Source organism: Arachis ipaensis, chromosome B10 (genome assembly GCF_059453495.1).
Source record: "Arachis ipaensis isolate K30076 ecotype BB chromosome B10, ASM5945349v1, whole genome shotgun sequence".
Taxonomy (NCBI): domain Eukaryota; kingdom Viridiplantae; phylum Streptophyta; class Magnoliopsida; order Fabales; family Fabaceae; genus Arachis; species Arachis ipaensis.
The window spans coordinates 147549675-147571285 of record NC_142435.1 but is presented as its reverse complement, the minus strand read 5'-3'; the positions used below and the strand labels follow the sequence as shown (position 1 = coordinate 147571285).

Sequence of the window (21611 nt, the reverse complement as noted above, 5' to 3'; positions counted from 1 at the left end):
CCATAATCTGTAGTAGTATTCTTCATAAGTAGTTATCTATGGCGTTGTGTTTGAATTCCTAGAAAGGCAAAATCATATTGCAATGCACTGGTTCTGCGGAAGGATAAGCCTTGCTACATGTCGTACACAACCAATAATGATCACTATAGCATATCGATTTGGTTTATTGAAATGAAACAAGAAACTTGCTTTCAATTGTTCCCACTTTATGAGTTTGAAAGCTTTAGACTATATGAGCAACCAAAACTCTTTTTGGATGAAGACATTATAACTCTAACATAGGAACAAAGGCAAGCGGAAATGGCTGCGAATGAAATTGTGCTCTCAAGATGCTCATGGGGTCCATATCAGCGATGACATGTGCTTTCTCAAAGCTGGCCAACGGATATCCAAGTAAAGGGTCTCCTCCTCTACATTCCAGGGTTGTTCTCGGTTTAACTTGAAAAATGGGCTGCAACCTGTTGAGAAAGAAACCTTCTATCTCAAGTGTACTCTGCATTTTTCGTTACAAATTATCATGTGTGTACAATAAAACGGTGTAATTATTTGGTATGATATAGTAGCTTACATGCATTTAGTATTAGTTTTCATGCTGCTAAAACTTTGTTGCATCCCCAATTGATTTACAAAAAGGTCCCAAGTATATCTACACATGAAGGTAAGCATAAGCCATTCCAAACCAAGGTTACACTGAACTTTAAATCATAGTCCTTAAAAGAAAATTTCTTTGTCGCATGACTTAAGCATAATATAGAGGATAAGAATCAATTGCAAGCATAGTTAACTTCTAAAGTCTGTAGAGGGATAATCTAATTAAACATACAAAATATTACACTCCATCTTGGACCTTGCATTTTCTACAGTGCAAAGTCATGTCATTTTAAATTTTCACTCAGCATCTATTAAATTATACATGCCAAGAGCTGCACTAAAAGAATGGATTGTCTTCAGTCTCAGCATTGTACTCAAAGACATATGCCACTACTTCTCTGTAGCAGTGAAAAATGCGGCCAGGTGCCAATTAAGTACAACTAGCATCATAAACCATTCATTTTCCTATGTTTCTCCCTAAGAAGCGACACATGTGGACTCCTCATCGAAGCAACCAAACCATGGGGTCACGCCTGAACTTCATCTGAAGCGCAACGTCAAGATTCCAATTGCATTTCCATTCTTAAATGTAAAATAGCATAAATCTCACTAATTCTTAATAAACACCAAACAATTATACTCAATTGCTTTCGAACCATTTTTTCCTGAGCATTCAGACCTCCAGCATTACAACACTAACATGAGAGAGAGACAAAGCAAAATCTTCCCAATGTCAAAGAAGCCAGGCGGAACAGATTTGAAAAGCTAGCCAAAAAAAAAAAAGAGAGAAAGCTAATAGATTCCCGCCACAAAGGTGCTTCTGAAGTATATGTTTAGATTGGATGACACAATTTCATTGTTGCTTATATGCTCTGTTTGTACATTACCAAACTTTATCTCATATGTGCTAACACATTGCAGAAAACAATGAAGTAGCACATGACCTTTTGCAAAAGCAACATCTATCCCCAATGCATCAATCTTGTGAGTGTGTAGCTCAACAATGCCAACATAGAACCCCCTTGAAGCAGTTGCCGTTACCTTTGCTACAAGATATGTCATGTTCATGGTTTATATATGCAGGAAAAATAATTAACGAAAAACAATAACTAATGTTGTCTTCAGCTACACCGTACAAATCTTTCAATTGTTTATTATTTTTTCAGATAAATCTTCTAATTATGTTGTAAAGTTAACCTTCTTGCTTTAACTATTGGCTACCTCAACTAATTAGAGAAGCCTATCATGTTATTGTCACAAAATGACATCTTCGAGTTACGACCACTCCATCGTGTTATTCTTAATTGTATTTGTTAACTAATGAAGGTTATCCAAAACATGCATATTTCAGACTCCAACTATAACTTGATCGATCCAATTTCTCTAAACCCATCAATCAGTGCCACCTTCATAAATAAGCTGACATCACTTGTCAATATTATGTGATTATCTATAGGCAAGACGAAAACATGCAATCAATAAAAAATGTATTTTTTCTCTAACAGAAAAAATGTTGTTAATAAAGTACACGATGATATTCAATGCTAAGAAGAATGTGTTATTGAGTGACCGTTAGATTTTTATCTGAAGATCCTAAGAATGAAAAAGATGTTACAATAAAAGATTCAAATGAACATGTGGAGAATATTAAGAAAGAGGTAATAGAATAAAACAATTTAACCTTGTCTTTTTTATTTGAGTTAATGCCTACATATATAATTTTCTTTTATCAATGATCCAAGATAAAGTTGTTATTACCTCAAAAGATCGTATATCTCAGTTAAAAAATTTCTACGTTTTTCTCAATAAATTTCTACAATTTTGCCTGTGTTGATCTATTAGAAAAAGTTGTTATTACCTCAAAATTTTTTGCATTTATCATAATAAAATTTATGTGTATCATCAATAAATTTATTTGTTTTTTCCAGTTATTTATCTTTAAAATATTTGTTTTCTTCAATATTTTCAAAAAATTTATGTATTTACCACCACACAAATTTTATGTTTAACATCAATAAGTTTTCATGTTTTTTTCATTTGTTTTTCTTCAGAAAATTGTGTCCTCGCTTTCAAAAAATTCTATATGTTTATTTAGTATTTTAAATTGCAAAAATGAGAGTTTTGAGAAAAAGAAAAGTGAAAAGGGGTGAAATATAAGAGGTGAAAAGCGCACAATTAAGATGCATTTGGTTTATATTTTTATTTTTATTTTTATTTTTATTTTTAATAATTTTTTATTTTTAAATTTTATGAAGAAAAAAGTAAAAACAGAAAGTGAAAACAAAAAATAAAATTTTATTGTTTTTATTATTTTACTTTTTTTTTACAAAATTTAAAAAATAAAAAATATTAAAAATAAAAATAAAAAATAAAAACGCAAACTAAACACACCTTAATGAGTTAAAATTAAAAAAATAAACATCAACGATTTACCCAATTTTTATAAAATAGATATGGACGCACGAACATTTCGACTTTTAATTTTTAAACAATAATATGAATGCGCAATAACACCCGTAAGAGGTGAAAAAAAAAGACGATTTAAATTTATCAACGACAAACATTGAAGATATTATTAAATTTAAAAATCAATTTAACCGATTTTTATAAAATAAATATCGATGCACGCACATGTCATCAGTAAGACGAGAATATAAACGTGCAATAACGCATGCAAGAAGGCGCAAAAAAGGTTAGACAGCTTTTAATCGTAGACTTTAATGTTTTATCTTTAATAAAACAATTGTTTGACATGGTGCCAAAAATTATTGATGGTCTTGATGGTCTTTTCGTATTTTTATCGATTTTTATCTATGAAGCACGGACACTTTGCTGAATTGTCGTGTCTGCGTGTCAGACACATTTTGGACACGATACTCACCGACACTCGTCTGACACGCGTGTCTGCTATGTCCAAACCGTATCTCAATAAAAAATAAAAAATTTTTCTTCGGATACCCTTGGACACATCTAAATACCATCACGTGTCAGCATGTCCGGTCTTATTCTTAATATATATTCTTAAAATAAATTTAGATATAGTATATATTATTATTTATTAAAACAAAAAATATTTTAAATACTTGATATAATTAAAATAAGACATTAAAAATAATTTTAAAAATTAATTTATATTTTAATATCAATAAAATATTAAAATATCATTACGGTTTATCTAAAAAATACTTTATATTTTATATGTATGCGTGTCTCCGTGTCATGTAAGATTTTTAAATTCGCGTGTCGGCGTGTCCCGTATCGTATCGTGTCCCGTATCCGTGTAAGTGTCCGTGCATCATAGATTTTTACCATTTTTTTGTAATAGAAACCGATTTTTTAAAAAATTTTGCATAAAGAGACATAAAATTTAAAACTTATATTGTCATTTAATTTGGAATAAAATTTATGACTTAATGATAAAATCATATTCATTGAATATGGATTGAACTTGTCAGTTTAACTAAAAAATTAGTGAAATAAATTTTAAATCGGTCTGATTTAATATTCTGACTATTTAAATATTTAAGGCAAATTTTATGGTGTAGATAATAAATTGACATTCACATGTGTAGATATGTGATGGCTACCTGTGATTATAACAAGTGGCATAAAAGGAGACATAATATTTAGAGTGTGTCCGAGATGTTATAGAAAAAGTTTTAATGGAATTACGTGAGGAAATTCCTAATTTGGTTGGATAATGAAATGTTAGTTTGAATAATTAACTTTGGTTGATTATGGGCCCAATCTTTAGCTTTTTTTTTGTTTTTGGACAAAAATTTAGTTTTGTGTCAAAGGCCTTTCTATTTAATACCCAACAAACTCAAAAATAACTGCAACTATGATTACTCACAGAAAAAATAAAAAAGAACATCAGTGCCGCTACTACGCCGTTTCAAGTTTGGGCTTTCATCTAATTAGCATCCTCCATGTGCAGAAAATTGATATTGAAACAAGTATTTATGCCAAGTCTAAATAATAATAATAATAATAATAATAATAATAGGGTGGGTTGGTGAGGAGTCAATGAGGAGTTTTCTAATGGTACGAATTACGGTAAAAAATAGAATGGACGAATTAGCAGTAATGATGTGTACAATGAACAGTATATTTATTTTGGGTTTATTGGGTATTGAGTAGAAAGGTCTTTGACACAAAACCAAGTTTTTGTCAAAAAACGAGAAAAAAAGCCAAAAATTGAGCCCATAATCAACCAAAGTTAATTACTCATCCTAACATTTCATTATCCAACCAAATTAGGAACCTCCTCACGTAGTTCTATTGAACTTTTTTTACAACATCTCTAGCGCACTGAACATTATGTCTCCTTCTTATGCCACTTGTTATAACTAGAGATTGTCACCGCATATCTACACATGTGGATGCCAATTTACTATCTACACTATAGAATTTGCCAATATTTAAACCGGTAAAACAGATTCAACCAACCCGCAAGTTGATGATGTTAGCGTATGTGAGTAAGGACCTCAGCATGACATCAGCCTATGAATTTGTTGGCAAATTATTAAAAAAACTTGCCCCCTAGTTTATATTAATTATATGAACTAATTAATGAATTAAATTGTTATTTGTTATGCATAATATTTTTTATTAAATAAATCACATAAATAAAATTAAGTTATATTTATAAATTTAAAAACAAAATATTTTTTAATTATTATTTTGTATTTTTATGATTATGATCTTTATTTTTTATAAATTAAATATTTTAGAAATATATTAAATATAAACTAATTAATGAGTTATTAAAATATAAATATAATAGTTTAGTTGATACAAAATAACTAAAAAAATATATTTATTATAAAAATAAAAAATTAAATTAAATTTTATATAATTATTTAATTATGATTAAATCAATCAATTTAACTTGTAATTTACCGCTTAAATTAATAATTCAGTAGTGACCGAATAGTCTTAACCGGTTCGATTCTAAAAACTATAAATAAAACAAATGACTTGTTAAGTTATGTTAACTTATTATGGTTTTATTCGAAAATGTCTGATAATAAAAAAAAATTAGTCAAAAATAGCCTGAACTTATCTTATTTAGTATTCATTAATTGTCACGATAATTAATAAATGTTAAATAAACCAAATTTTAGTTTTTTTTTTGTTCTCCAGTATTACCGAGTTTTATTTATAGACAATTAATAAATATTAAATAAGACAAATTCTAACTCTTTTTTTGTATCCCCTAGTATTAGCGGGTTTTATTCATCCGTGAAATCTGTATCATTTAGTATTTTGCCTTAATAATAAAGCTAGCATTAATTGTTTGTTGAATTATTTTCTTGGTCATTCTTCAAGTATATAATTTATTAATTTCACGCAAGGTGTCATTATGTGCATATTAGAAACTAATCATTAAATTAACTATTATGTATTTATATAATTTTACACAAAGTATATAATTTTATATAAATGACTATTTTTTAATTAGGTATGTTTAGTATAGTTGATTATTTTATGCTTAATTTTTTTTTGTTGGAAGCATAATGTTTTGTGTATATATATTATGGTTTATTTTCCAACATAATTAACAAACCGAATAATTAAACCTAACATAATAAAAGAATCAAATTTGTAATAGATGAATAATAAAATGTATTTATAGTAGTATAATAATTTTTTTTTGTAATATACCAAATACATATTTCTATATGTAAACTGTGAATTCTCATTAAAAATTTTTGTGTACTTGTGTCAAGAATAATACGTATATTTTTATACGTGATAGTTAATTATTTACTGATTTTTTATATAGGTAATTAATGTTATTTTGAACCGTGGATTTATTTGCATTAAAAATGTTTCTGTACTTTTGTTAATAATATTTATGTATTTATTGCAATTAATGTATTGGATACCTTTCTAACTATATATAATTATATATATAGCTGTGATTACACTGTATCTTTTGTAGATTTAGCAAAGATGGTTGGTGCCAATAGAATTGTGAGCTTATTCTTATTTCACTTTTTCTTGGTGACTCAATCAGCACCAACAAAAAATATTGTGAATCAAGTTCCAGGGTTTGATGGAAAACTACCTTCCAAACACTATGCCGGGTACTCAAATAACTCTATCAACAAATTATATGTTTTTTTTTTTTTTTTACCAATAGGAGACTCGAATCCGCAACCTCTTAATTGAGTATGGGGAGACTATGCTATTTGAGCTATAACTCATTGACAACAAATTATATGCTTTATTAGTTTATATCTAGTTATTAATATTATATATTTATGATTCAAAATGTCTATAAAAATAAGAACTTATAGAAAGAAATTCAGTCAAATACTAAATTGAATTTAAATTTTACAGATAATATCTGATTCGCTACATTAGATTATCGAATAATTTTAGATCTGATCTATAACTATTTTGAATTAGATATTATCTGATAGAAAAATATTTATTAGATTGTCTTTTTTTTAATATTAGTTATTTTATTTATATTATTTAAGCAAATAATATTTAATAATTAAAAACAATGTTTATTATTTTTTTAAAATTTTAAAATGCGTCGTATTTGGATATCCAAAATTTGTTAAATTGGATCAGATCTAAAGATAAAAAAAAAAGGTGTATATTAAATTTGATTTTTTTAGTGGGTATAAAATTAAAATTCTAACTCAATTCGATCTAATCCGCGTACATCCTTATATAAAGGAGCAAGTGTGATTTCGTTTGTATATTTTTAATTAGTTAGATATAACATTGAGATTTATTACTCTATTAGTTAGATATTTCATGAACAAATTGAAACGTCTAATTTTGCAAAAGCTAAATTAAACGCACACATAATCTTTCAATAACTAAGATTGTAATTAGGGGTGGTAAACGGGTATAAATTTGCCAAGTTGATCTGCATAACCTGCTAAAAAAGGCAGGTCGGGATAAAAAATAGATACCAGCACACATCAAAAGTCTGTCTAATCCCGCGCCGTTTAAATCGTGAACTTTGGCGGGATAAGCGGGCTTCTCCGCCGGACTTAGAATTTTTTTGAAGATATTCTAATTAGGGGTGTGCATGGCCTGACCCGGTTCGAAGATCCGACCCGCCCCCGAACACTTTAGGGACTATTTTGGTGTGATTTCACCGGATCTAGGGTCGGGTAATGGTCTCAAAAATAGATCCAGTCATTATTTCGGGTCGAGTCCGGGCCATGGCTCGGGTCACCCGAAGTCCGCCTGGTGGCCCGGTCATCATATACAATTAATATTTTGTGTTATTAGTGATGGATGATGGCTATTCTTATGTGTAATTTAAGTATTGTAAACCTTAATATTTTGTGTTATTAGTAATTATAAGACTATAAGTTAATGTTTTATATTTAAAATGCGTAAGATTTTAGACTAATGTATAATATTGTGTTATTTATATTGATTTAAATATTTGGTGTTATTAGACAATATTATTATTGATTATGATTATGCTTTAATTTTAGAGAAGAGTTGGTTCTTGTTATATTTTTCTAAGTAAATTTTACCATGTCAAATAATGGTTGGAGTCTTGGACATTTGGATATTTTCACGTGCTAACTTATAAGAAAGTATCAAGGTAATGTAGTGTTAACGGCCCGGTTTTCACCTGGTATAATCGTGGCCCAAAAGTGTATAGGTTTCATCGGGTCTAGGGTTGGGTTCGGGTCTAATAAATAGGCCCGGTATATATTTCGGGTCGGGTCTGGGTCACATCAAACCCGGTTTCACCCGACCCATGCACACCCCTAATTCTAATTTAGTGTTTTGGATTATATTTTACGTTTGACTGATTATGTTCTAAACTTGTAGATGTTTAATTTTAAATAATATTTATTTTACTTTGGACAATTTTAGTTTCATTATTTTGTTTCAAAAAACTTAGTTTATAATTATATTTATTACATATTTATAATTATAAAGACTTTAATGTTTGTTATTTAAAAATTATAATTTTTAATATTTTTTTGTAATTTATATTGTTTAATATTTAATAGCAAAAAAAATAAAAAAAATGAGATTTGACGGTCTTGACCTACCAGTCCACTATTAAACAGAGCGGAATGAGATTTTACTCATGTTAGGACCGTCTCATTAGGTAGGGCGAGACAGACCAACTCACTAAAAAACAGATTTTAATGAAGCGAATTTCTCCGTTCACTATCTCTAATTATAATTCTTAAGATGCATATATAATATATAAATACATATATGAAATATTGAATTGCAAAAATTCTTATATTTTTATTCTTAATTTGGTGAATCAAGGTATGTGACGGTAGATGAAGATCATGGAAAGAACCTATATTATTATTTTGTTGAATCAGAGTGCGACCCGAAAAAGGACCCGGTGGTTCTATGGCTTAATGGTGGACCCGGTTGTTCCAGCTTCGATGGTTTTGTATATGAGCATGGTAAAGTTTTTTAGTACTCTATTATTTTTGCTTTTCCATTTCTACTTTTTAATGATAACATTTTCATCCTAATCTATCTATTTTTCCATTTACAAATGTAATTATCATCCCATTCTGTTGGCTCAGATCTCATTTGGATTACCAAAATTTAAATAGAAAATTATTCAAACATAAAAAAAAAAAAAGCTAAATAAATTTTTTTTTTTTTGGGTTTTTATAATTAAAAGATTTTTGTTTTGTTTTTTACTACTGATTTGTTCAATTACATACTTAAATAAATTTTGGAATTGAATTTTTTTATTTAAATTAAATAAATATAGTATTTATAAAAATAAATAAATGGTGGGATAATTACAAAAATTAATCTTCGGGACAATTACGAAATGAGCATATCTCGAATGCTGAGAGCCCATCATAAAACGCGCATATTTCGCAGATTCAATATCCAATATCAGCCCATATGCATATTTCGGATAGTATATCCAAGATGTGACTTGTTGTGACCCTGTCACAGCATCTAAAATATACTTATTTTGTAACTACTCTCTCAATATTCGAGATGTGTCTCAAGATGTATTTTTATAATATCTTACTATTTATCCATTTTCATAAATATTATATTTATTTAATATAAATTAAAAAATCCTTTAAATTTTAACCATTATATATATATATATATAATCACTAATTTTAGTAATTGATTTTAGTATATAAATTATATTTTTATATGAAAAATAATCACTAATTAATCAAATACTGTATATAAGAATACCTACTTAACATCTCAATTTTTTTTATCATACTACGGTAAACAAATTTAATTATCCGTCTTTTACAGTTTTAATTATTTAATAAAAAAATTATATTTTAAAAATTATTATTACATCATTTACTACATCACATCCGACAGTTAGTAGCGATTATAGAGCTGGATAGCAACAGCGGTTGTCAATTCGCTGAAAAATAGCGTATGGTTAAACTTTTAATAACAGTTAATAGTAATCATGAAATAATCATCATTAAATAGTATTTTACCGCGATATATTTTTGCGACAATTTTAACCGCTACTAAATCATAAACTAGTCTATTTATAAATGGCAGCAATTGTTAATCGCCGTAAAATACCATCTGTCAAAAAGCTGTCTTTCTACCCATGTTTCAGCACATATTATCCAGATATTCTAATCATTCTTCTATGGTATATTTTTCTTATTTGTATATGTTTCAGGTCCATTTAATTTTGAGAAACCAAAGGCTAAAGGAGTCTTGCCTAAGTTGACTCTCAACAAATATAGTTGGTCAAAGGTATGAAAATTATTTTCTTTTGTCTCTAACTCTCTATGACATATGTTTCTTGTTGTAATAAATTGTATTATTATATTCAACTAAAAATCTTACATAATTTGTTGTAACAAATTGTACATATAAATAATTCAACCTCCTTTTTTTATTATAGGTTTCAAATATCATATACTTGGATTCTCCTGCTGGAGTTGGGTTCTCTTACGCAAAAAATGAATCAGCTTATGAAACTGGGGATATAAGAGTTGCCCATGATACACACGTTTTTCTCCTTAAGGTTGTCATAGATTTTTTTACATTTTTTATAAAATATATAAATTTTTAGATAGTTTAATTATTTTTGATACACTGATAATATAAAACGTTTTACGACCGTCATTCAATCCCATCTATTCTTTTAAATGACCATTCAGGTTGACAATGTAAAATATATTTTATTTAATTATTAAATGTATGTAAAAAATTATTTTATGATAAAAGTATGTACCTTAAAATTAAATACTTATTATGTGTTCTTGATCACTAATAAAAGAATCTATGAATTTCAATAAACAAATTTATATGACTCAAAAACCAAGATATATAAGTATTTAATTTATGTTAAAAATTTATTTGTTCATATGAAAAATAATTAGAGATCTATTTACTATTTTCAAAAAATAAAATAAAATAAAATAAAAATATTCAAATAAAATGAATGAATGCTTATGCTTTTATTCCTGAACAAATTAAACCAGTGGTTTCAACTGTACCCCGAGTTCCAACACAACCAATTTTTCTTAGCTGGAGAATCATTTGCTGGGATTTATGTGCCTACTCTTGCTAATAACATAGTCAAAGGTAATAACTTATGTCATGAAACTGAAAGTGTTGAATTTCATGTGTTAGAATTTAGAATCACATTTATTATATATATATTTTTTCTATCTTTCTCAGGAATTGAAGATGCAAGGATGCAGCCAATAATAAATTTCAAGGTCTTGATCCTTTACTTTATTAAGTGATCACAATTCACATGTATATTATATATGGTTTCAAGTTGGTACCTAATACAATCCGAATTCATTTAAATTTGGAAAAAAACTCTAAACGCTGACAATTATCTCGAAAGATAACGAGGTCCTTAACAAAAATAAAAAAACCCAACTCGGCTCCTGAGCTTTACTTTTATGGGACTAATTAGTCCCTGTATAAAAAAAATCAATGTTGTTTTTTTTTGTACAGAGACTAATCAATCCAAAAAAAAAAAAGATTAGGAACCAAGTTGGGTGTTTTTTTTTAAGACCTCGTAGTCATTTCGAAATAATTATCAAGGATCGAGTGGGGTATTCACTCTTTATATTTCTATTGTAGGGTTACATGATAGGAAATGGTGTCTGTGATGATAAATTTGATGGCAATGCTCTTGTTCCGTTTGCATATGGGATGGGTCTTATTTCTGAAGAAATATTCAAGGTAAACTTTGTATATTAACCTAGTTTAATTTACCCCTAAACCCTAAATACTAGAGTTGTCAAAGGAGTGAGTGTGTCTGAATAAATTTGAAAAATCAGGTTTATCCATTATATTTTGACGGATTAAAAAAATATTGGTTCGACTTGACTAGTCCAATTGACGAATTAAACAGGTTGGCTTATTTTTTATTTTTTCAAAAAAATTATATTAAGAAAAATTATTATATAATTTTAACATTTTTTAAGTTAATATTTAATTATTTATGCAAATTCAAAAATTTTTATTATACATTTATATATTTTTATATTCAATCAACTAAAGTCTAAAAATTTAAAAGAATTTATCTATCTTTCTTAAATAAAAATAAACGAGCCGATTCGTTTCCACAAGTTTAACTAGTAAATTAGTCCAATTAAGGAAAAAAAAAACCCTAAACATCCTGACAATTATCTCAAAAGACAACGAGACCCTTAACAAAAAAAACTCCAACCCGACTTCTGACTTTTACTTTTATTGGACTGATTAGTCTCTGTGCTAAAAAAAAGTCAATGTTATTTTTTTTGGCACAGGAGCTAATCAATCAAAAAAAAAAATCAAGAACCGGGTTAGACATTTTTTTTGAGGGATCTCGTAGTCCTTCTGAGATAATTGTTAGGAATTGGTTAGAGTATTACTTACGAGTCATGACTCATTTTGACGGCTAGACCTGACACCATAACTTCAATTTTTTTTGTCTTTGGGTTTCAAAAAACGTTCTTCATTATAAAATGGTACATACATGATGTAGGAGACAGAAAGTGTTTGCAAAGGAAGCTACTACAATCCTCAAACTAAGGATTGCGCATCACAGCTTTCTAAAGTAAACCAGGTAATTCAATTATTATAAGACAATGGTAGAAATTATAATGAAATGATCTAATATTGTTCTCTAATGCTCTAATTAATGATGATTATGGTTATTTCAGCTTATTAGTGGGCTAAACATATATAACATTTTGGAACCATGTTACCATAGCAATGGAACAGACACAAGAAGTACAAGATCTAATAATAATAGGTTGCCAGAAAGCTTTAAGCAATTGGGTGTAACAGAGAGAGCTTTGCCAGTTCGGAAGAGAATGTTTGGTCGTGCATGGCCTTATGGAGCTATTGTCAAAAATGGAATTGTCCCATCTTGGCCACAACTCACCCATGGAGGTCTTGATGTTCCATGCACTGTATGTTACTTTAATTTGCTTTGCACTTTTTTAGCCGAAAACTCAACTACATTTAATTTAGTTAATTTCACGTGAAAGTTGATAATTGAGAGTTATTAGATGATAATTTAATTAAATTTGTCAAATCATTTTATGACTCTCACCTATCAACTTTACATGAAGTTAACTGTACTTAAGTTTTTATTATTAGAGTAAAGTATATTTTTTGTCCCTGAAGTTTGACAAAAGTTTTAAAAATATCCCTAAATTTTATTTTGTTTCAATTTTGTTCCAAAAATTTTTAATTTGCATCAAATATACCCCTAACGGCTAATTTTTCAAAAAATTTAAGACCAATTCAACAACAATTTCATAAGAATAGCTCTCAACACAAGTAAATTAAGCATAATTTTCATGCATTATTATTAGATTGGTCTTAATTTTTTTTTAAATTTAGCCGGTAGGGATATATTTGATGCAAATCGAAAATTTTTTGGACAAAATTGAAATAAAATAAAACTTAGGAGTATTTTTAAAATTTTTGTCAAACTTCAGGGATAAAAAGTATACTTTATCCTAATAATAAAAACTTAAGTACAGTTAACTTCATGTAAAGTTGATAGGTGAGAGTCGTGAAATGATTTGATAGGTTTAATTAAATTATCATCTAATAACTCTCAATTATTATTATTATTCGGTTTAATTAAGTTTTTTTCATCTTTGTTAAGCATTGCATTTTAAATGAATTTGAAAAGAAAACCAACAATTTGAAAAGTTATTATTTATTAAGATATTTTTGGTTTGTGTTTTTATTTTTTGTTTTAATTTTTAATATTTTTGTTTTCAAATTTTTGTGAGTTATAAAGAAAAGAAAAAATATGAAATAAAAATAAAAAATAAAATTTTATTATTTTTACCATCTTTTCTAATATATAAAATCTTAAAAATAAAAATATTAAAAATATTATAAAGTATATATTCACTTTTAATTTCCAACATTATTGATTTATATTTTTTGTGATCTCCTACATTAATCATTATTCCATGTTTGTAAAATAAAATTACAAGTTTGAGCATTATTATTCTTAGGATGATGAAGTTGCTTCCGAATGGTTGAACAATGATGCAGTTAGAAAAGTACTTCACACAGCAGATGTAAGATTTTTCAGAAAATTATGTTATAATATTATTAGAAATATAATAATTCATATATTTTTTTTATGTTAGCTTATATTATATTAAACTTTTAGTATAAGTATTTTATAACATGATATTATAATTTTTATAATAAAATAGTTTTAGAATTTAATTTTTATTATATTCAAAAAAGATTTTTTAAAGATAAAGTATATTTTTTATTCTTCTTAAATTTTATTTTATTTCAATTTTGTCTTAAAAGTTTTTTATTTGCATTAAATATACCCTCGACGGCTAAATTTCTAAAAAATTTAAAACCAATATAACAATAATGTATGAAAATTATGTTTGATTTGCTTGTGTTGAGGGTTGTTCTTATAAAATTGTTGTTGAATCGATCTTAAATTTTTTAAAAAATTAGTCATCAGGAATATATTTGATGTAAATCCAAAACTTTATTTTAAGAAAAAAATAAAACAAAATAAACTTAGGAGTATTTTTTAAATTTTTATCAAATTTTAAAAATAAAAAATATATTTTAATTATAATGTATTAGAAATATAATTATTTGTATGTCTCATCCTATCAGTTTAATTTTTTAAAATAAATTATTTATTAAAAAGCACAAAAAGTAGTAACAAATTATAATTATTATTGTATGAAAACAGAAAAGTTTGGTTAAGAAATGGATATTATGCACAGACAAACTGACTTACCACCATCCTCTTGGAAGCATGATCAAGTATCACCAATACCTAACCTTCCGCGGTTATCGAGCACTTATATTTAGGTGACTTTTCTCAAATTTATTTTCATCCTACAAAAAATTAACACACAAAAAAGAGAAAAAAAAAAGGTTTAAAAGTCAACAATTTTTATTTATACTGACCAATATTTGTAGTCTGTACTATATTTATACTAGTATTTTATTGGTACATTTGGACATTAATTAATAGATTTATTGGTTCCTCTTAGCTGAAAACAATAAATTGTGCTAGCCTTAAAGCAGGTACAAAAAATAATGCTTTCACAAAAATAATTATTTTTCCTCCCTCCTCTATGATTAATATTTATTTATTCTCAATCTTTTCATTATGTCCTATTAAATTCTAAAATGTTGGATCCTAAATCATCTACTTTTTGGTTGCTTAATTAATAGAGTTAATAGTTAAAATCGTCCTTTGAAAGATATTTGGATCTCTATTTTAGTCTTCGAAAGACATAATTAATCGAAATCGTCCCTAAAAGATACACAACTTGGTCATGTTAGTCCTTTCGTTAGTTGGATGATGACGTATCATGTTAAGTACAACGTGGCATGATAATGTGGTGGGTTAATGCCACGTGTCACAAGATGATTGGTTGACGTGTCAGTTTAGTCATCTTGTGACACGTGGCATTAACCCACCACGTTATTATGCCACGTGGCACTTAACGTGACACATTATCATCCAACTGACGGAAAGACTAACGTGACCAAGTCGTGTATCTTTCAGGAACGATTTCGATTAATTTTATCTTTCGAAAATCAAAATAGAGATTAGGATATATTTTAGAGACGATTTTGACTATTAACAAATTATAGTTTAAATAGTATAATTTTTTTTATACTCATTTAAAAATGGCACTATTGTGTGTTTGGCAGTGGTGATCATGACATGTGTGTTCCATACACCGGAAGCCAAGCATGGACAAGTTCATTGGGATATAAGATTATAGATGAATGGAGGCCTTGGTTTGTAGATGGTCAAGTTGCCGGGTACGTACATAATTTTATTTTGCAAAAATATTTAATAAAAAAAATTATTAAAAATTATTATTTTTATTTTATTTAATATATCATAAAATAAATAAATATTAAATAAAATAAATTTAGACTATTTGAATAAATTGATTTTTATTTTTTTAGTATTATCGTTTATTTTCTAGTGTTGATTATTTGATCTGCCTAGTTAAACTTACTTAGTAAAAAAATATGGAATTAATTATCTATATTTTATTTAAAAGTACTATTTATATGCTAAAATTAACTATCAAAATTAATTATCATACATATGTTATTTAAAAAATATATATACTTGATATAAATAACTAATTTTAGTAACTGATTTTATTCACCTAACATGATTGTATTTTATTGGTCTTGGTTGAGTTGAACTTCATATATTGGCATAATATCTCTAGATAGATATTGTTATTACTTTGGCAATATTTCAGTTTCCAACTAAATCTTGAGGCTAGCTAGCTAGATCCTCAGAATTAATACAATATGAATGTAGTCTTATGTTTGATGTTGAACTATATGCAGATTTATTAAATCCAAACTTTAAAGCTACTTTTGATTTCTGTATTGAGATAAAAAAATATAAAGACAAAAATAAAAATGTAAAGACAAAAAGATGTTTGAAAAGAAAAAATAGCTAGCTTTTATTCCCACATATATTGTCTTTCTTTCAAGTTACCTTTGAGTTGTAAAATGAGTATAGTTTTTTTTTTTTTACCAAAGATATGAGACTCGAAACCGCAACCTCTTAATTGAGTATGACGAGACTATGCCATTTGAGCTATTACTTATTGGCTATCTAAAATTTGGAAAGATAAGAGATTCGAACCCGCAACCTCTTAATTGAGTATGAGGATTCTATGCCATTTGAGTTATTACTCATTGTAAAATGAATATAGTTATCAGACTCGAATCTAGTAATTAAATTTTTTATCAGGTTAATTGCTTAACCGATTTAAATAATGACCCAATTTAAATTGATGATCCAATGATCAGATTTTTTATTATTTGACCGACCAAGTCAAATTGAGTTTGATAACTATGAAAATAAGATCTTTTGTTAACAATTTTATGAATTTGATCCAACAAAATTTGATTAATTAAGTTTCCTTTCTTGGTTGAAGGTTTACACAAGGATACGAATTCAATCTTACATTTTTAACCATAAAGGTTTGTATACAAAATAAATTAAATTTAATGCTAAATTATATTAGATTAATTTGATGTATGTTGACTCTATTTTGTTACATTTGATACAGGGAGCTGGCCACACTGTTCCAGAATATAAGCCTAAAGAGTCATTGCACTTTTACAAACAATTTATTCATGGAAAGAAAATATGAGAAATCAGTACACAAATTGTAACAAGAGGCAATGTGGTCTATAAATTTTCCATATATCATTAAATTTTTCTAAAGTTATTGAGATGATATATGTAAAATTTGTGTATTTCCTCATTCAACAATATATGATCTGAATAATGATCCATTTAATTATTTCATGGAATTAAACTACTTTGCTTCTAATTTCACTTATCGTATTGATGAATTAGCGGGTAATTAATTAATTACATCCTGCATTTTCACATATTATTCCGTTATAAAAGCAATTAAGTCTTTTGTGAAAATACTTGTTAGGACTAAATAAAAGCTGGCATATTATAAAATTCACAACATCAGTGTTAATTATACAAATGAAATTCGATTACTAAGTTAAAACACAAAATTTTAATTAGAAGAAAAAAATAAAAAAGCAAAAATATAAATCTAACTATGAATTCTTTTCACTGCAAAAATCAGAAAAAAATGTTTATGATAATTATAAAATCAACATAGAACTCATATATTAATAACAATTTCGAGTATTTATTCCGCACAAACAAAAAACAAAAAAACTAGATCATTCAATCAAGAAATAAAAAAAATAAACAAAACAGAATAAGGCCCACAAAAAATAACAAAAAAATAATCTTAAAGATACAGAAGATATCAAATAAAAGCCAACATATTAGTCCTTTTTTGTGTAAACATAAATTCTGTGCAAAATGATTAATTTGTAATTTTAAAATTCTGAAAGATAGCTTATTTTTTCTTAGTTTTTAAACCTTAGTAATTTTTTTAATTAAAAGAATCAAAGTAAGATGCATCATGCACAATTAAGCATAAGACAACTAGCAAGATGCATTCAGAATTAGCATACTATGGTGAAAAAAAAAGTAAAAACTGTGAAGAATGATTTACCCTTTCACACTGAACGAAAAAATCACTAAGTTGTCTCTTTGGTTTATTTGGGTCTTTTGACACCTTTTCACTTCCCATCTTTCCCATTGCCTTTAAAGACATCCATTTATTTCTTATTCCCATTTCCCAGCAAACCTGACAACACCATACAAACATCACCAAATAGCACACGAGACACCCAAATATAAATATTTAATGCCTTAAATTTCATATAAAAATAAGCAAGTAGTAGTATTACTTAATTTAACTTGCCCAAAAAGTCTCTTCTCCCAAGCCAAGAGCTGCTCCACAATTAAAGAACAGGTGAGTCAGGAAACAAAAAATGTATATAAATAGCATCCAAGTAATTAAAACTCAAGTGGTGTACAATTATGTATACGAGGGTATGTCGGTTACCACATTCACAATAGTAGCACTTATTATACTAATCAAATATGGCTACTAACTTACGACATGTAACGTTAATTAGAATTAAAAAAAAAAACGCAAGAAACTAAAATTGACTCTCAATTCATGTGTGTGCAAAATTTCAAAAAAAGGAAAAAGAAATAAAATGTTAATGATACTTGTAAAATCAACATGGACCTCAAATTCTTACAAATTTTATACAAATAAATTCTAGTTACTAACAACAAATAATTTTAATATGAAAAAAATAAAAAAGGCACAAAGCTAAATTTCACTCTCAAATCTGTTCTGTCCAAAAACTCAGAACAACGAAAATAAAAAAAATGTTTATGATACTTATAAAATTAACATGGACATCATGTAGAAATAAAAATCTCATTATTTACCCCAATAGAAACAGAAAACTAAAAAAAATAAAATATTCAATTAAGAGAGAAAGAAATAAACAAAAAAGAGTAAGGCCCACAAAAAATAACAAACAAATAACCATAAAGAAACAGAATATATCAAATAAAAGCCAGCATATTAGTCCTCTCCTTTATATGCATAAATTTTGTATAAAATGATTAATTTGTGATTTTAAAATTCTGAAAGATTGCATATCCTTTCCTAGTTTATAAACCTTAGTAATTTTTTAAATTAAAAGAAGCCCTATTGTTGTGAACAACTTTAGATTTTTTTCTTCATCATTGCATTTTTAAATGAAATTCGCTTACCTGTTAGATCCACTTTCACAAACATTTTTACTACATTACTTGGAGAAGAAGCAGGAAAGGAAAAAATGGGAGATTCATGTAAAAATGTTTAACAAATTAAGCTCCAAAGCAACATTCACAAACTTGAGAATCCGTAAATTGGCAATCCTATCAATTTGCTCCCCGTATGCTGTTGCATTTATTCACTCGTGTCTAACCAAATCGTGCTGCCTACTAAAAATATAAACAAACAATTTCAAGTGATAAAGTAGTTACCACAAGTCCACAATAGAATACTTGCCAACCAATAAAAAATAACAGTCAAGATGCATAGTATAAGGAGAAAATGAAATGAAAAGCTCTCTTGAAATAGATAATAATACAGTGAAGATGCTTAGTATAAAGAAATCATTCACATAGAATTAGGTATAAATAAATAAAGAAATAAAAAAGACAAAAAAAAAATAAAGGCTTCAAATAATACACTAAGACTGAAAACAAAGAACAAAAAGACATTTGAGATATTGGAATGGAAAAAACATAAAATTAAAAAATTTGAAAACTCGTCATGTAATTGGAGATATTTTAGTATTTTCAGCTCCACAAATAACCTTCAAAAAACAAATGAAAAATCAAAACAAAGAATAAAATAAAATTTTGGTCTTTAAATCAATTGTAATAACATCCCTAGCTTAAAGGCATTCAGTTTCATGGTATGTATTTGGTTAGGAATTGCCTTTAATTTAAAAGCATGACATGTGACTAAATAATTACTACCCAATTCAAACAACTAAATAGCATGTGATAAACAGAGAACATAATTTATTTATTGAAACAACTAAATAATGTACTTTACCTTCTCCCCATAAATTTCATCTCTTGCTTATTTGGTGACGGCATGTGATAAATACAGAATATAACTTATATTAGCACACTCAGTAAGATTACCATATACCGTTTTATGGTATTTAATGAGATAGAAAAAAAAATCTAAAAATCTCTTTTCTCCCAAACCAATGGACATTTTCTGATCAAATGAGTATACTGACATGATTACAATACAAAGTAGTAATATGAATTGATCCCTTATGCAATACTAAATATCTATCAACCAATGAACCAATTATATAAATCAACATTCAGAATCTTAGTAACAACATATGATGACATCTAAAAAGAATGGTTTCAATCTCGTACCTCTTCTTGGTGATACTGATATTTTATAGTTCTATACACAATGAATAGCATTATTGTACACAAAATTGCTAGCAGAGCAAAAGAAAGTGTTAGAATTTTGAAGCTATTTGAATTTTGAAGGCAATGTTAAAACAAATTATGTATTTATAAAATAACTATTTCATAAAAGACGGAAAAAAAATACATATTTCTAAAATAAATAATCAAGAAGATAAAAAACCCAAAAATCAGAGAAACGGACAAAGAACAAAATAAACCAGCGGCCAAAATTGTACACTATAAACACATTAACTTATTTTTTACGCTCCTTTGAATATGAAGAAAAAATGAAGACTAATTTGGCGACTATATTTTGAAATGAAATAAAATGATACAGTTTGCAATTGTCGGTACTATTATGAGAAACAAACGTGCCTAAGCTAAACGAAATCAACATAAAAATTGAATCCAAAATGAGAGTAAAAAACACAAAGACTTGAAAGTGACCCTTGCATGACGAAAAAAGGAAATTAGAAGATACAATTCAGCAACAATGATTCAATAAAAATAGAAGTATTAAACAGTGAAATAAGGATGAGGAAAAGAAAGATACTTGAAACACTAAGATCATAGCTAAAAAGGTCTAACAACACAAGTGAAGGAGAAATAACATGGTAGAATCTGTGCTCATAAAGATGAGTCCTTTTCGTATGCCCTCCTTCTACCACTCCTTTGGCTTCTGTGACAAGTTTCATTGCAAGTAAAAGTTATTAAATTGAAGATTATATATTCTAAAACAGCAGGTTTAAGCCCTTATACCATAAAGACCAAGGATAACATAACTCTAACGGAAAGACTTTGCCTTTTTGATAATATAAACACAATAAATTTTTATTTTGTAAAATTACAAAAATATCAATATTGAAATACAAATTTCTTGCTTTTAAAAAAGTACAAATACCAATATGAGAGTAAAAAAACACAGACTTGAAAGTGGCTCCTTGCGTGACGAAAAAAGGAAATTAGAAAAATAAACTTAATATCCAACAATTCTTAATATAAGCCTATATTTTCTCATTCAATAAACTTCTTTTGTTTTCTTCAGAGTAGAAATGGATACATTCTCTAAACGAAAGAAAATATTTAAATGGCATAATTTCAGTATAATAATCACATTTAATTTTCATTAGCTCCGCAATAGCTT

General features: G+C 27.3%; 1 protein-coding gene and 1 long non-coding RNA gene across 2 annotated transcripts in view; both read left to right on the top strand.

The window, feature by feature from the left end:
- Window positions 1-21611, top strand: part of LOC148582048 (uncharacterized) — a 115216-nt gene that overhangs the window by 11701 nt on the left and 81904 nt on the right. The gene's annotated exons all lie outside the window — the stretch shown is intronic.
- Window positions 6550-17402, top strand: LOC107622012 (serine carboxypeptidase-like 20). Its single transcript, XM_016323952.3, has 14 exons — window positions 6550-6683; window positions 8869-9014; window positions 10244-10320; window positions 10472-10594; window positions 11055-11157; window positions 11254-11294; window positions 11671-11772; window positions 12560-12640; window positions 12738-12989; window positions 14058-14123; window positions 14774-14895; window positions 15751-15864; window positions 17013-17058; window positions 17148-17402. Exons 1-14 carry the CDS (start codon window positions 6550-6552, stop codon window positions 17229-17231), a joined length of 1491 nt encoding a protein of 496 aa, XP_016179438.1. The 3' UTR covers window positions 17232-17402.

What these genes read in the sequence shown, in the direction of transcription:
- LOC107622012 (XM_016323952.3), top strand. Translation starts at nt 6,550, where the DNA reads ATGGTTGGTGCCAATAGAATTGTGAGCTTATTCTTATTTCACTTTTTC. An exon ending in GTCTTGATGTTCCATGCACT is followed by an intron (nt 12,990 to 14,057) that starts GTATGTTACTTT and finishes TATTATTCTTAG; the next exon opens with GATGATGAAGTTGCTTCCGA. An exon ending in TTACATTTTTAACCATAAAG is followed by an intron (nt 17,059 to 17,147) that starts GTTTGTATACAA and finishes CATTTGATACAG; the next exon opens with GGAGCTGGCCACACTGTTCC.